The sequence below is a fragment of the Harpia harpyja genome, chromosome 12 (assembly GCF_026419915.1).
Source record: "Harpia harpyja isolate bHarHar1 chromosome 12, bHarHar1 primary haplotype, whole genome shotgun sequence".
Taxonomy (NCBI): domain Eukaryota; kingdom Metazoa; phylum Chordata; class Aves; order Accipitriformes; family Accipitridae; genus Harpia; species Harpia harpyja.
The window spans coordinates 44173289-44190557 of record NC_068951.1 but is presented as its reverse complement, the minus strand read 5'-3'; the positions used below and the strand labels follow the sequence as shown (position 1 = coordinate 44190557).

The window sequence follows — 17269 nt, the reverse complement described above, 5'->3', positions numbered from 1 at the left end:
ACAGCATTGAAAAATATTCAGTCCTGCTAAGAGTTACCTTCCCCTGAAGTGCTGGAGTGGTTGCTGGCATCAGACATGGGAAATACCAGCAGTTTTTCAAATGAAAGCTTTGCACAGACTGTTACAAAGCCCCACTAAATATAATGGAATATTTACCTGACTAAAAGCTGGGATGTTTGGACTTGGGATGCTTTGGATCAGACCCACCGTTGACTAACCTTGCTATTTACAAACTTTAGTAAAACATGGTTGGATTTGTTTCCCCATTTTGATAAAGTTTGAGTTGCTAAAGGTAACCTACCCACATCTGCTTCTGACTTTCCAATTTCCAAAGCCAACGCCAGTTTACTACCTGAGGTAAGAGGTTAGTTATCAGGGGAAGCTGTACTTTTTAACACTATTCCAGTATCATGCCTCTACTGCTGACATGCAGTCAGCAAGTCAGCCTGCAACTCTCATCTCTTGTACAGTGTGTAAAGAGGCTGTCAGTGAGGACCACCTCCACAGTAATTGCAGGATTGTGTGTTTAACTATTAAATCCTTATGCCTTTATCCCACTGTGTGAATCAGATAACCTTAAAATCAGCAAAGTCATATCCACAAGGATCCAGTTCCAGTTGTTATTGGCAAGGTTTAAATCTCAAACCACAGAGTCCTCAATGCCGGCCAATTTCCATTCAGCTGAAACTAATTATCTTTTGTCAAGGTGGTTGACCAAGTTTTAGCCAAGCACACAGGTTTTCACATTTTAATTCTTAATCACAGTGCAACTGAATGGTTGGGTCATACTAGAACACCAGACACTATTTCCTACTGTACCTGACCTAACACTGAGACCAGCAGTTCTAGTTCCTTACTCCGTTAATTTTTTATCAGAGATGCAAAGCCTTTCACTGGATCCTTACCCTTACCAAGCAGTGCAAACCACCTTCAAACGAGATGGAAATCATCACCCAAAATCCAGTAAGATTTCAGCAAGTTCTTTGCCGCAGAGGCTTTTTTTTAATATTAAGAAGTGGTATGGGCCGCTGGGCCAATCTGCCCAACACACACTGTAAGTTTGTGGGTAGCAAAATAGGGAAATTAACATTTCTTTGTTACTGAGAGAATAGCATGTATGACCATCAGCATGATGGCCATAACCATTTAACATCTCTGAACACCTCCTGCTATAGAAGCAGAGCTGGGGGGAAATGCACAAGATGGCTTTGTAGGGCAGAAACATAAGGGGGCACGTTTCCAGGGCATGGTGTGTGGTTCAGCCTTTTGACTTCCATTAGTGATAATGGGAAAAACACAGCTATGTCCCTACCTTCAGGATGCAGCCCAAAAGGATATTTTTGCCTGTAAACACTGCAATTTAGTACACAGCACTGCACCCACCTCTGCCTTCATTTCATCAGCACAGCCACTGCCATGTGCTAGCTTTGCAGCAAGACAAGATTTATGGAAGCTTTATTTTTGCGCTCATTTTCCCTGGGTTGAAACAGAGGCAAAACCACAGCTTTTAGGTGAAAGGGCTGAGTAAATTTACTGGAAAGTGCTAAAGAAAGAAAAGAGAAAAGTGGACATGACATGGTAGGAAGGAGCTTGCAGGGAGGGGTGGAATAGGTGACATTTCTCTTCATATACTGACAAGCAGGAAGATACATCAATCCAAAGTCTTATAATATGTAAACCAGTATTAAAGAAATATATGTCTTCATTAATGTGCTTTACATTTATGCCATGTTGCTCCTTCCACTTGCTTCTCAGTCACAGGGGAGCTACGTTGTGATGTCCCCCTTCAGCTGTCATCAGGTTTTGTTCCACTGAAACGAATGTACTGCCACTTGCAGTACTTCTACAGTGGAGCAATGTATCAGGCTCTGGCTATGAAAATAAAAGAAAATTAAAAGAAAGGCCAAACACAACCCAAGGAAATGGTTGCATTTCTTTAGGACTGTGATATAGTACAGATAGAAGCATTTATAAACGGAGTTCCAAGGATGGATTTACTGCAGTAGCCTAAGAGAGCAGCTGTATCTTCCCTTTCCTTCCTAGTACCTCCTCTTGTATGTGTCCTCCCTCCTATGGCATAGAAAGGCTGTACCAGCCCCCATGGCCCCCACCCCATCCCAGCTCCAGCCACCCTTCAGCTGCAGCACTGAAGTCCTGGCAGGGAAACTCTGAAAGTCTGCCTCAGGCTCAGCTTCATCTGATCAGACATGCTTCCTACTCCACCCAATGAACTGCCAGCCCATACGACAAAAAAAGTAACAAGCAAACATTGCATCTCTACGGGCTTTTTGTGGCACTGGTGTTGGGCTCCTTCCAGAAAGCAAAGACAAAACTGTCTCTAACCAAGCAACTGGCAGACAAAGGATCTGCTGTCATTCAAAGCCATATAAAACTTTAGTTTTGCTGGATATTATAACTGTGCTGTGACCGGAGATCGCAGCCAGCAGCAGCTTGTAGTACCGCTGGGCTATACGTGCATTTTGCCCCAACTTGACTTGTGGGAAGCTCAGTAGAGTTTATCCAGATGATATGCAGGACAGAGCTGAATTCCATTTTCCCTCTATATTCTCAAGAGGATTCAGTACTGGCCGAGCAAGCAGACTCCCATCTTCAGTTCAGCCTGGGGTTCCTTCCCCTAGGCCCTCCAGGCATGGGAGCCAGCAGAATAATGAGCAGAGAAGAGGAGAACTGGTCACTGCAGAGTGACTGCTGCTTCACACATCGTTTTCCTCCCTGGCAGAGGGAACGTTATTAGAGACACCGCAGTTCCAGGAGCCTAGACCTCCAGTTTTAGTACCTCACGGTGTTTGCATTGCATGCATCTGGGTTTCAGAAGAAACCAGCAGATTGTCAGCAGCATAAAGCCGCAGGGGTAGAGGAGCTGCCTGTGGAACTCAACCCACTACATCAACTCCTAATATAACACGATTTTTTTTAAGTCCAGAACTAGGATCAACTCTCAGTGAGAGCAGCAGTGTCTATGATCAGGCAAGGGACCAACTAATTTCCATGAGATTAGGTCAATTCTTTTTGATGGCAGCCTGCAAAAATCTGCAGAGAAGTTTGAAGTACTGCCAGTACAGGCAGAGCTTATAACAGATGTATTGCAAAATAATCAGAGGTTTTGTTGCTAAGTAGAAGGGAAAACACAGTTTGAATGTATGGATGTTTCTGGAAATGAAAAACAGAACGCTTCATACCCTGCTTTTGCGGTAACTTTTTTTTGTGGTCTGTTAAAAGCTTGAAGAGCAGCCACCATACAGTCACTAAAACTGGCTAATAGCACAACACTGGGTGAAGAACTGGAAAAAATTAGTGAATGCCAAAAAAAAAAAAAAAAGGGTATATAGTAAATGAAAAAAAAGAAGGCTAAAAGAAGATGGATCTTTCTTGAATTGTATTGCATTTGACCAGCACTACTTCAGTGGCTTTGGAGAGTGGTTATTGTCAGAGTAGACATAAAGCCCTTTCACTCTAAACTACATTCAATGCATGTGACTGAGCTTTCTCTTTCCCATCCTGCTTTTCTCTGTTTTACCCCAGCTCTGAGTAAGCAGAAGCACAAAACTAACAGCTGCAAGATCTCATCACCAGTTCTCTGGTAACACAACTTGCAAAGCAACAGACGGCTGGTGCAATCCCTGCTACCCTCTCAGAAGCAATGTGCTGACAAAGTGCACTGAATGGAATGCAGCTGCACTGCATCTGCCGAGTAGCATCATCATTTCAATGTTACCAGATTAAGGTATTTCTACCTCCAGATCATTACAGATACCTACAAAAATAGCATAACTCATTAACCAGCCTCATACAAATCAACATGCGTGCACACACACAGTTTTCTTTAAACAATGTCAATTTTATAAATCAATGCCAGTAAATATCTCACTCACTGCTATGAACTCGGGAATTCAACATGGCCTTGACATGATCTGTGGCAGAAGTATACATCCTAATTACGTTTCCTTACATAAGCAACACTAAGTAACAGGATCTACAGAGAAAGCAGAATTTATTTCAAGTTAACAGTTTGCCTTTTATTGATTTCATGGCTTTTAAAAATAACATAGAGTGACATGTCTCTGTGTTTCAGACAGGTCCCTCAAATAAAACATGAGCATGGATGTGCTCTCTTTTGTGGGAGAAGTCCTCCTTGCCTTTCCTTTCCCCCCATACCCATCCCTCTACTGAAATGGTGCTCAGACCATTCTGCACAACCCGCTCTGATTCTCATCACTGCCACTTGTGCCAACAACTTCCTCACGCCAAATTGTGTCCCACATAACTTGGGCCATTTGAAGGGCTGAAGTAGTAGGTGACCCTGTAAAGGATAAAACTGCTGCTGCAGGTACCCTGAGCAGGATGTGTGCTGGGTTTGTTTCTGGACCACAGCACACTCAGGCTGGACTGTTCTCCAGTATGTCGCTTCTTTTCCTCCTGAGCTTTCTCAGAGAAACTTTGGGCAATTATTCTTTCATGAAACGATGCTTGTTCAAGCCTGCTTTTATTTGCACACTACATCTCATCTCCCTTTTCTCTCTCCTCTCCTGTTCAATCTGCAAAGTGGCTATGAGAAGGATTAATAAAAAGGCATGACAACAGGCCCTTAGAAAGCTGGTGACACCCAGCTGATTTCTGCTGACCTGCACAGTACAGGAAAATGCTGTGGCCAGCACTAGGCAAACACCGAGGCAGTTACTTGGTGCTTCATCTGCGCAGCAGAAACAACGCTGATGCACTGATGGAAGCAGTAGGATTATATTGTAAAGGGTTTACTTGTCCTGCTGCTAAGAAATACTTGTCCTCTGTGAAAAATCTGTGTGCCTGGCTAGCTGCTCTTTGGAGATCAGGATGAGACTATTACACCTTTTTGGCCCTGACCAAAATGTTCTGGCTTACTGCACTTGGCAAAGCAGGTTTTATTCCAAATGGGACACCCGTCAGCTACAGCAATGCACATTGTATTACTCATTCAGCAGCAGCAACTCTCACAATGATTTCTTCAATACCTGGCTGAAGTTGACTGTAGTTCTCCCAACTGTAACTTCAATCAACATGGAATTTTCTAGATTTGATTACTGCAATGCTCTCCATTTTGCTGCAGAACTGCAAATTGTTTGGTTGTGTGAGTAAAAGATCCTCTCCATGAACATGCAAGAGCACAAAGGCACAACGACAGGAGGGGGAACCCCAATAACAGCATCAGAGAAATGTAGCACCCCGACCCGGCTGCTCTCAGGGCTATCACGGGAGGTCTTAATTTCAAAAGCTTTCAAACCACGTAGTACAACAGAAATGACAGAAGAATTTTAATGTAAGAACAATGCATTCTAGTTTTCTATAAGACAACTCACTGTCCATTTTCAACAAGTATGTGCAGGACTGAGATTATGTTTTTCTCAAGTTCTCATGTCGAGCATCTATGCCCTTTGCTATGTGGAAATTCAGCATGTAAGGACACATTTACTGCATCACTTAACAGCTAAGCTGAAAATCCATGCGTAATTGCTATTCTTCCTCCTACTGTAAGTTATTACAAGTTCTGCTTATTGAAAAGAACCCTGGAAGTACTCTAATAAGAACATCTATATTTATTTCTGTGATCAAGCATTTATAGTCTGAAAGTACTGAAGATGAGGAACTTTTATCCTATTAGGATAATCATCCATTTCTTTGTAAGGTTTGGTACCTTCTCCCCAGTTGGCTAGCTTAATTGACAAATTAAGCAGAAGTACACGGCCAATAAATGCTAGGGAAATACTCCTTTTTTAACAAAGGTGAGAAATGGAGAGTGATGTGGAGAAAGTGACTTTTCTTAGATACCTAGGGACTTCCAGACAGGATATATAAAAGGGATGGCTTTCAACTTATTTAATGTTTGGTCCAAATTGATCTTTCATCCAACATACATCTGAGAAATGCATTAAAGTTATTTTTACAACACTTGCTGGAGTTTCATATTCTGCCCTTTTTCAGCAGCAAAGCAAATGTCAGTGCTGTGAAGCTCTGGAAACTCATGCTGAATGTCAGAAACAGTGAGATCTGTAACTCAGAAGCCTTGAACTTTTAGACCATAGGAGCCTTAATGCCTGGCAGCTGCACACCAGGTTATAACTTGGAAAATGTCAGGGAAGGATGAATTGGGATTCCTTGTAATGCAAGTAGTGAAGAAGTATGTCCAAAAGTGACATATAAAGCCTCAGGGCACATAAAGCCATCCTCATGCAGTCGTTGCCAGCTGCTTCACAAAGAGATGCTCGTACCTGCTGTAATGGAAGTCACAGGTCTAGCAATTTGAAATGGCAACGACAGGAGATGGGAAGAAGAATTTATTTAATTTTAAACACCATCTGAAAACTACTGCAAGGAGAGCCACAGTTAATGATGAACCTAGTGATATACCGACTTTATTAATCAAACTATACATGGCGCACGAGGCTAGCAAGAACTAGTAGATAAAACCAGGTTGAGTCACCATTTACTTTTGCCCACAAACACAGTAGTTCATCACTGCACACTGCAACAGAGTGAACATGTGCTTTTTCATGAAAGGGATGATCAGTCAAATTTGAAATATCAAACAAATTCCTACTTTGACTCAAATGATAAACTTGTGTTTATCAGAGGGAGAGGGGACTCCCTTATTTAGATATAAAATACATCTTATACATCTTATCTATGTATGTGCCAAAGGTCGAGAGCAAGTTGATCTAGCTTTGAAGTCAGTCCTGCTTGGAGCAGGAGGTTGGATTAGGTGACTTCCAGAAGTCCTTTCCACCCTAAGGCCTTCTGCAGCTCCTGTCTTGTGGACTTCACACAGGCCCTTACCCCACTCCCACTGATTATAATGCCCAATGTCTACTGAATTCCACAGTGCACACTCAAACCCTCAGAGTTTAGTTAACACTCAGACAGGCAGACTGGCTTTGGCTTCTGACTTCATCGTGCCCAAATTCCTGCCTCCTGCATCACCTCAGGGTTGCGGTGGGAGGAAGACTGGGGTTCTAGGTATCAGCAGGTATCGGAATTCAAATAAACAAGGAGAGACTGTACTGACTGTGGAGTTCACTGAAGTGACACGTTGGAAAGATTAACAGAAGCCGTGGTTCTGCAGGAAATGCTAAAAAAGCATGACAATCTCACTTAGCCCAGGCAGCATGCGCTCCAGAAGACATGGTTCTCATAACCCAGGCAAGGTCAAGTCCTTCCCTCCCATTTGGACCTTAACATTCAACTTTCTTAATGCAAGTTTGCCCTTCCAAACATTGGCAGGATAGCTTGGGAAAAAACTAAGCCTTCCAGGAAAATTATCGACCAGCTTCCGTTGTCCTTGAATAGGGCATAAGCATGTCACTACATCACCTGGAAGCGTGTTTCTCAGATTTACAGAGACTTCTGCTTATTTCAATGGAGACACTAACAGGCAACTGATACTTTAGTTTCTGTGACCACTGAAGGACAGTGGGAGAGTAACTGCTTCCATATGACACAAGAAACAGCTTTCCCCAAATATAAAATCATCCTCCTGAGCATTTAAGTTTTCATTTAAGTTTTTGTTTATTCCTTAGAAGAGAGATACACACTCTTGTTTTCTCTCAATGTCACAATCCTAGAGAAAAACTGAAGATATGCTTTTCCTTTGTCCGATATGAACTTCTCACTGTGCAAATATAGAAGAAAAGCAGTAATTTTGCCACATACTACAAAAGCTCCTGAAATTTAATCAAATAAAATGAAAACTCAACCTCAAATAGTATTATTATTTATTACTCAAATAGTAATAAAATATTTTTTAAAATACTTCAATGTTCTTTGGTTTTGTCCTTCTGCATGTGTTTCTTGGTTGCTCATGCATAATAAATTGAAAGCCAATACTGGCTCCTTTTGGATTCCGCCAAGGGAAACTTCCAAAGGTGAGCAGGCAGAATTGACATTTTAAGTTGTCTCAGAGTCAATTTACAGCAGCAATATGAACCTATGACTGTGTCTTATATAAAACATGAAAACTGTACTTATACGTACACAGAACTGCCCTGGTTTATGCTGAAAATGGCTATACATCTATGCTGCCAGAAGACCATTATATACACTACGCAGACCAAAATTGTGTACTGGAGCATAAATGCCATAGCACGGGAAAGGTGCACACAGAAGGAACAGATAATTGCATGATACAGTACTACCTCTTTTCACTCCTTAGGCCACTCTGAGATGCTTTTTAGAGTCCAGTATGTGACGAAAGCAGCATGTAAATTCCACAGGAATAAACACTTGTTGCTCATTTCAATTTCCACTACAGATATCACACTGCAGGCTCACCTGGTGCCTCATACCAGCATTTGGCCTTTGGTTCATAATCATGAATTTTCAGGAGACAGAAAATCCTCATACTCATTGCCCGCTTAATAGACAGTTGACAAGGAATGGCTAACAATCTTTCCCTTCTTCCATTAAGGGCATTCCACCCGCAGTTGTGAAATTTTGTCCCTTAAACACTGATTATAGAAAATAATAGTAAAGCTTGGCAGTTCTCCTTGAAGTCCACGTTCTTACATGAGATAATAGCTGTCCTTTTGCTGGATCCAATTTCAGTCTGCCATTCTACAAGTAGCAGTTTTGGGCAACTCTCTCTCACAGCTCTTCCTTAGTGTTGAACCCAACCCTAGCCAGAAGTCAGTGCAGACCCTCCCAGTATGCGCACTAACAAGGTTTGTCATGGCAGAATCAAAATGCCTCTAAGCTGAGGAAATCGGTGATCCTGCTGTCCTTGATATGCCATTATCAGCACAGCAAGGAATAGGCAAATGAGTAGTCTGCACTTGGAACAGACCTTAGTCCTGCAATGTGATAACCAAAAGCAAACCCCAGCTTTTGTGGCAATGGTGGTACATTCAATACGACGCCTCTTTAGGTGAAAGAGTTATACAGAAAGATTGGAGTGCTCTCTAGTAATTTTAGATGGCATGTCCTTAAAGCCTATGGTTTTTGATATTCCCTTTCTCCCAAGCTGTGAAAAGCTGTTGGATTCAGTACAGTGCACAGCAAATGTGAGAGAGCAGAATCAGAACCTCTGTGCAAAGAACTACACAAGCTGAGGTTACAGACACCTTTAACAAGTCTTTCAATTGAAGCGCTAATGTATTAAGACTCCACCTTCATTTTTCCCTCAGAGCTCCTGCAAACTAACACATTTCTCAGAATTTCTTCTTGCCAATAACTGTCCACAATCTAAAGGAAAGGGATGAACAATATAATACTTGGAATCTTTTTGTTTGATTCTAATACGAATCTTTATGCCCAGATTGAAATCTGCATTTCTCTGTGGACTTACCATTCATGTTTGGTTTTGCAGTCCTCTTTTTTCCCCTACCCAAAACATAAGCATGACAAAAAAAGTCACCAGATGCTTGGAAATACTCTTGAAAATATAATCTTTTGGAGTCTTTGGGAGAGAAAATTCCTATTCATTAAGATGAATTAACATAATTCATACTGAATTCTTACCATATACAGATCATGCAGGTGCACACAAAATAGTTAATAATAATTAAAAACCTATGACTGAGAAGACAAGTGAGAAATTATTGCAGGATCAGAATCTGCAAATAGGTGCGTGGTTACTAAAATATACAATGCTGAGCATGATTTTTACTAAAAGTAACTACACTACCAATAGGACTAATAGTAATTTCAATGTAGTGAAAATTATTCTTATTTTTTGGTAAGGTAATTCTTATTATCAGAAAAAAATAAGGGCAAATTCATATTTTACCTGCCGAGGGGTCCTCTCGGATTTGCTCCTGCACCATTCCCAGTCTGCGAGTTCAGGTTTATGGCTTTCCTCATGAGACAGCCTCCTTTCTGGTCCCTCAGAAAAGGTCAACTTCTCAAAGTTTCTGATCTCTTCTCTTCTCGCGGTTCCCGGTTTGCCAGGAAGGAGGCGGTGGGCTCCCGGTTTGTCAGGAAGAAGGAGGCGGTGCGTTCCCGGTTGGTCGGGCAGGAGGCGGTCGGTTCCCGGTTTGTCGGGAAGGAGGCGGCGGTCGGTGCTCCCCTCCTGGCCCGGGGCCGGCGCGGCCGCGGCGCCCGCCGGGGCGTCCCGGGAGCTGTCCGCCGGGGCCGTGGTGCTGAAGTCCGCCTTGCCACAGCGGGGGGGATCGTCGCTTCCTCTCCGAGGTTCGTCCGCGTTACCGCAGCCGTAGCTCACCAGGTTGTGACAGGACGTAGATTTACCGCCACCGTCGTGGCGGTGGTGGTTTTCGCGGGATATTTTGTAGATTCCATAACCTTGCTGGAACGACAGGTTGAATTCGAAACCCCTACGTTTGGCTAAGGGGAAAGGAAAGAAATGTCACATTGGAAGAGTCAAAACCAAGAAGATAAATGAGGTTACACTCGCAGTGAAAATGACATTCTGAAACATGGAATAAATTGTTTAACTACTGCTCGAAACAGACAATTTTCTATCCATAAAAAGAATGAATTGTTGAGAAGAAAGACTTTGCAGATAGTATGTTATTATACTGCCTTCTTAATGAATTCAGAAATTATACATTCCAAAATTAATGGATTACCGGATTCCCAGAAACTGGTAGATTATCTGCCATTTTCAAAACCACTACAATATATGATATTTTGTCGGATATACACAAGAAGAAAAAATTTAAATTTTGTCATACTCTTTTTTTTTTCACAGCCTGTTTCAGCTATATTCCTGAAGGTGAAAAAATGTACAAAATGATAAAATATTCCTAAGAATCTATAACTAACCTTTGATATCAATAGTCAAGCAAGAAAAACAGAATTCTACAATAAAAAAATAAATATTTGAAGTATTTACACAATGAAATTTTTTTATATTCTCCATTCTAAATTCAGTGCTCCAACTAATCTTACACAGTGATTGAACAATTAAATAAAAATTCTCAATCATTACTTATACCCTTTCATTCTTCCTCCCTTCTAACACAAATCACCTGAGATTCTTCATACTCTCCCTTTTCATCTTACATTATGTAGTAACTAAAGAAGTGCCTTTTATTTAAGTAATGAAATCATCTTCCCACCAAACCTTTCATGCTAAATTATAAAATAAAAGGTATGGGGATACATTTATACAATCTCTGTTTCTATTCAACAGTTTGTGTGCTTACTAGATCATATTTAATTGTGGGTGAAATTCTGACCTCAGCAGTCATTACATTAAAACTTGAGAATAGTCTTCAGTACAAATATCTAGAAGTCACAGATTTACTTTAAATGATTTTGTAACTGCTACTTTTCCATCTGCTGTACATTTATCTCTGTAAATAGCATTATCAAATACATCTGAAATAAACTGCCTTCGTGATGAACTGCAGTCATCCTCTCTGGGAAAGCAGTTAAAACGCCATCAATTGCAGCACAAGCCATTCTGCACTTGGAGAATGTGTTCAAAGCAAGTGAAAGCCATGAATGAGAATGGCTTTTCTCTAGGATTCAGGAGCTTCTTTCTCCCTAAACATGCAGTGAATGTCAGGAATTCACCCACTGATGTCAGAGGACTTTAACTCCAGAGAATGGGAAACAACACCCAGATCCTCAGAAGTATTTAGCTCTTAACTTTTGCAGTTGGACTAGATGATCCTTGTAGGTCCCTTCCAACTGAACGATTCTGTTCTGTTCTATTCTATTCTATTCTATTCCTAACTTTCTAAATAAAACTTGCCAGCACTTTCAATTCCCCTTGGACCAGGCCTCAAGGGACAACTGTATCAAACTCTAGCACTGCAACTCTCACTTCTGAAAGATTAATGCATAAATCTATTATTTTTATATACTAATATAATTGCAGTATTATAAATAGGAAATTGAAATTATTTTTCTGTTAAGTTATTCTTGATAATAATTATGAATGTAAATTAAAAAATCAACTATTGCTCTATCCTCCCTCCTTGTACACTTCCTTACTATATTTTTACTGGAACATATGTATTATATGTTAACAGACATCTAACAGATACAGATGTATTTAATATCCTGTGGCAGATTTCTATCCTTCAAACTTTCCATAATTACCTACTGTTGAATAGCTGAATTTTTTTAAGTTCATGCATTTTCAGTTGTCCCAAAAAGCAAGCATGTATGAACATAAATTCATACATTTGTGTGTAATTAATGTAAATTCATCACTAATAAAGATACTAAACTTATATTAGTAGGTATAATAAGCTTCAATAAAACATTTAAATAAGAAACACTTCTCTCAGACTAACACTGGAAACGTATTTTCATTTGTAATTCAAAATGCAGTCCCTCTGTGCAGATACCTCAGTCTCCGATGTTCATGTATTTCATAAGTAACCGTGGCCAGGAAATTTACAGGAAAGCATTATGCAGTCTTTTAGCCACAAATATGATGATGTTATTCATGTTCACAGAAGCCTAAATGTGTTTTTCACTAGCAGTAAGTTCATGGAGTGATTGCTGTATTTCTTCTTCTTCTGTTTCTCTGACTGAGTATTACCACATGATCAAGTTCTTTATGAAAAGAACAAAAGTCGTGTAACTGCAGGAGACAGGCTGTGGCAGTCAGCGTGTGCAGGGATTCCTCCAGCTGGTTTTACATGGAGGCCCAGAGAAAAACAGGGCTTTAGAAGATTCCAGGAAGGTTACCAGTGAAGGTCTGGCATCCTCTGTTACACCAAGGTAAACTTTATAAACATGCAGGGAAATATTTTTAGGCAAAAACTGTGTAGGAGTTCCTCAGCTTTCAACAAGCGGCATGAACACACTGAGATACAGGCCCCTCCCATAAATCATGTCCTTCGCTCTTTGCTTATTGGTGTTGCTGTGATTTCTGGTTAGTAGCTACGGCACAGGTGTACAAACAATAGCTCCTCTCCTTATAATTTGCTCGCAATTAGCATGGTTTTTTCCCCCACGACGTTAAACATGTTTAGCATGTTCCATGTATTTGATTAGTAGAAGTCAGATTTTGGTAGATAGATCTTTCCCAGGGTAGGAAAGGAGAGCAAAATTGGGATTCAGAGTCCATCAGAATCTGCTAAAAGATCTGACAGCGACCTGGGAAAATCAGCCAAGCTTCTGTGCCTCAGCATCCACTATTTCCCTCCAGCTGTCTCGCATTAATGTTGTGAGTCTCATTTACTGTTCTGAATAATGTCTGTATAATTCACGTAAATTATTTCAAGCAGTACAAAGTACTGCTACTGACACTAACTTCCTATCCTGTTTACTACAAGATACATTCCAGCTGCGTGTCACCCCTCCATACTTACTTTTGAGTTCTTCTGAAGACACTGCATAAGAATCCCTCCTGCAATTAATGATGCAGCCACAGGGCAGGTGGATCCAGTGTTCTGACAGGACAAATACTGGTGTGACTGTGGCAGCCAGCAAAGTCAGCAGGAAGCTAAGCATCTCAAATGAAAGGCTTTGAAAACCAGTGATGTGCTGGACAACCATTTGTATCTGAAAGGCAGAGCATTTTGAAATTTAAATTGCTTCAGGCACATGAGATACTTCCAGGAATAAACAGAACATCTCACCATTAATATGACACAAGTAAAAGACACAGGTTGTCATTAATGTTTGCTGAGCCTAACAATTTTGTTTCTAACAGAGAGTAGAGAAAATACACTGACAAGAGACTCTCTTCATTCTGCATTTCTCAGAAAAACCCTTGCTTAAGCTAAATATAGACATCTGAGCACCATTAAAACAAGCAACTCGCAATCCAAGCAACTTAGAAGGCACTGCTAGCGCAGTCTCTCCTGCATGGTATTGAGGAACCCCAACTCCTGGTGGGGAACAGGAGAGAACTTAGCACCACAGAGGGCTGCACTGCAGATGCTCTGTAATGCTCTCTTTCCCTTGAGAGAAGCTCAGGTGCTGACTCTGTACACATCCCGGGGACTGGGATAACACTGCCCCAGACCCATGTTCCGTGTTCTCAGCAGACTCCTTTCTAATTATACATGAATGTAACTGTTCCCAAATATAGTAGTGCATGCACACGGACAGCACTCCCTCCCCCTGCCCCCAGTACTACAGAGATTACAGAGATGCAAGCAAACCTCATTTTTCTAACAAACTCCTATTTTTTAACCAGTCTGGCAAAGGACGTGACTCACAGCTGTGAGGCGGGGCAGAAGAGCTAGCTTAGTACAATTCACAGACCCCCATAATGCTGAACAAATGCTTGTCAGACAGCTGGCAATACAACAGGGTGGACCTTATTCATCCCTGTATTCAGGTGATAGAAATGATGTGATGATAGAGTAACATACTGATGAATCAGGCTCTGCCAAACCTGCTGAAAGCCAGTTAAATTCATGTAGTGACAGAGACCTGCTTTAAAGGACTTTTGCTGGCACAAACTATACTGTAAGGAATAATTGCAATGGCTACTGCTCATCTGTTTCAATACATGGCACACCAACTCACATCCCATTTAAATGTAAGTAAACATTAGAAAGTAAAGCAATCTGACAATTTACCATCATTGGAAGCCAGAGAATGACTTTTGTCAATGCAAGAATCAGCGAGAATCGTTTCTGGGCAAAGCCCACCGTGAAGCTCCTGCTCTGTATGCTGTGCACGCAACGGGGCTCGAGTGCACCGCTCTCAGCCACACCTTTCCTAAAAACTGCCTCCGAGCTTGGACACGTGTTTTGGAAATGCTTCAGGGTTTTATCCACAGGGTCCACCGGTGACAGAGATGGGGTAGCAGTACTGCAGCCTGCAGGTGTTCCAGGGGTGATGTAGCCTCGAGAGATTTCCTGGTAATCAATGTGTAATAGCTGTTGCTCATCTGAGCACAACAGCTGGTAAGTTAGAGGAACAGACAGCACTGTGAGGAGGCAAAAGCACAGCGAGTAGACAATAAATAAAAACAAGATATAGGAACTGGCACAGTCGGTGAAGCAACCCCAGGAGGTGGGGATGTACTTGCCCCAACCACAGAGAGGCAAAATGCAGATCAGCAAACTGACAATCCAAATGGTAAGAATGGCCCATACCATGCTCACTTGTCGCTTCGAAGTGCTGCAGCTCATTGTCTCCGTTTTATTGATGGTGTAGAAGTTGTAAGAAACTATAAGAGACCCTTTCAGGTTGCTAGAAATGCCCTGGAATAAATATATAAGCGCTGAGGTAGTGCACAGAGGCTGGGGGAGGACATCACTTGACCACTGGGTGAGCATGAAAATAATCACTGGCACGATGCTGATCAAATCATCTATTGACAAAGAGGTCACAATCATTGAAACCGTGGATTTGTTTTGCATTTTCAGCAGGGAAACTAGTGAATAAATGCTGCCCAGAAGTGCTGTGAATGCAATGATGAAAGTCAAGCAGAATAGAAAGACATTCAAAGTTCTCTGCTCGCTAGGCTTATCCATAATGCTATGATTTTCAGCGAAGAAGCTTGTCCCATTGAGTGACAAATTACTAGGCGTTACCGACATCGTCCTTGGCAAATTTTTTTCTTTGCCTTCTCACTGACTCTGCAAGTTTTCACTAGCTGAAACCAGAACAGTTAGCTCCACATCACAAGTTTCTTTGTTAACCTAGACTCTCTTTTGTGGCATCCGATGAAGAAATATTCAGGTGAAAGCACCCTTGATAACCAGACAACTCATGCTCTCGAAAATTCAGGCAACAATGAAGTATCAAAGGTGCTGAAAAAAATCCAGTTCTTCATAATCCCTTCAGTACTGGAAGACGGTTAATTTAGGCTCTTCAGGTAATAACATGCCATTCACTTTTGACAGATATCAGGCAACGTGCCTTACTCACGAGTTCAGGTGAAACGAAGGCAGAATATCAGGTATGTTCAAGCTCTAGTAGCTCGGGGAGAAACATAGTAGAAATGAGAGGCTGTTGGATTCACCCTGCGCTGTTCTGAGCTGCAGGAGGGAGGAGTCAGATGCAAGCAGGATAGCAGAGACGAGGGGAGTGAGTATCTTCTCAGCCGGAGCTGCCTCTTAGCTGGATCAGAAGACTGAAACAGTGTCCCTGCTAAGCCACACCTCCAATGCTGACACTGAAATCCAATGCAAATACTCAGATCTGATGTCAGCTGTAAATGTCATTCCCGTAAAGCCCATGGCTGCTCCAGGGCTGTGCATCATGAGCTAGAGCGCTGCTTTTATTCTTTCGTACTTCTGTACTCCAAGCTTAGCAAGGGGAAAAGCCGCAGGAGCCTTTTATGAAGATGAAACAGAAGGGGTGTGCCTGCTCTGCCTTTTTGTATTCCTACTCCCACTGCAAGTGTGCGTGTGTATGTACATACACTGCACATGGATGCTAACCGTACAGCTACATAGTGACAACCTTTCATTAATGACAGGTAAATGCCATTCATCTGAGCCAGGTGTTGCCTGCCTATGTGGTATCTCAGCTCAGTCTGGGGTTTATAAAACTTTCATTCCCTGCGTGATTCAAATCTGACCCGCATCAAATGCTGACTATCTGCTCTAGCTGAATACATGGATAGGATCACAGCCAAGTGCATTTTGGCACGTTATGAATGTTTTCTCTTGAGAAAGTGCAATACTGGTGAAACTTAAAAGCTGACAAAATTTTCAACACTCGGATGTTAAGTGGACAGATAGGTTCAATTCAATCTTCTTGGAGGACTCTGCCTCTCTTTTCTTCTTGGCACCACTTTGAGTTCAAATATGCGATGGGATGCGGGACAAATATTTTCTGATTAAGGGTGATGTTGTAAGGCTGCTGGAATTACTTGCTAGTCTGGGTAACATTACAAATCCACTCAGTTAGAAATCTGTGTTATTAACAACCTGATCCTTGCTCGATTCCACCCACTTTGAAATGCATTAGCTGTGTCAAGCCAACAGCTGGATTGCTCAAGTGTTTTTTTCCCTCCTGCCAGGGCAGGGCAGGGTTGGAGGCAGCAATTCTCAATTGTGCCCCAAACGGGACAGGCACTGAAAGAGAACGCAGGGCCACAGCTGTATTGTGTGACAAGAGCCCACAATACAAGGATCAGAGCTAAGGGCAATGACAACTTATCTGAATAACCCCTCCTTCATTTCCAATTTTCAAGCTGCCCTGCCATGGCACTGGGAAGGCTGATGCCCTAAACCAGGCTAGGTCTTCCAGTCAACCCCATGTGCCCCATACAGCCATAGAACTGTCCTCATTGCAGGACCTGTTGTAAAGCCACGCTCCTCCTATGCAGCCTGACCAGGAGCCTTTGCCTCTCCATTCTCCCTTTCACATCGCAGCTGCCTCTCTTTTGAGG

The 17269-nt window shown here is 41.9% G+C and overlaps 1 protein-coding gene across 3 annotated transcripts in view; it reads right to left on the bottom strand.

Moving 5' to 3' along the window:
• Positions 1 to 15962, bottom strand: part of GPR149 (G protein-coupled receptor 149) — a 29203-nt gene extending 13241 nt beyond the window's left edge. For all 3 annotated transcript variants that reach the window (XM_052804114.1, XM_052804115.1, XM_052804116.1), the window contains exons 1-3: positions 14499 to 15962; positions 13278 to 13470; positions 9773 to 10326 (exon numbers count right to left, since the gene is read on the bottom strand). In XM_052804114.1, coding sequence (XP_052660074.1) covers positions 9773 to 10326; positions 13278 to 13470; positions 14499 to 15467 — 1716 coding nt within the window. In that variant the 5' untranslated portion in view covers positions 15468 to 15962. The remainder of the gene's footprint in view (positions 1 to 9772; positions 10327 to 13277; positions 13471 to 14498) is intronic.
• Positions 15963 to 17269: the final 1307 nt, after the last annotated feature.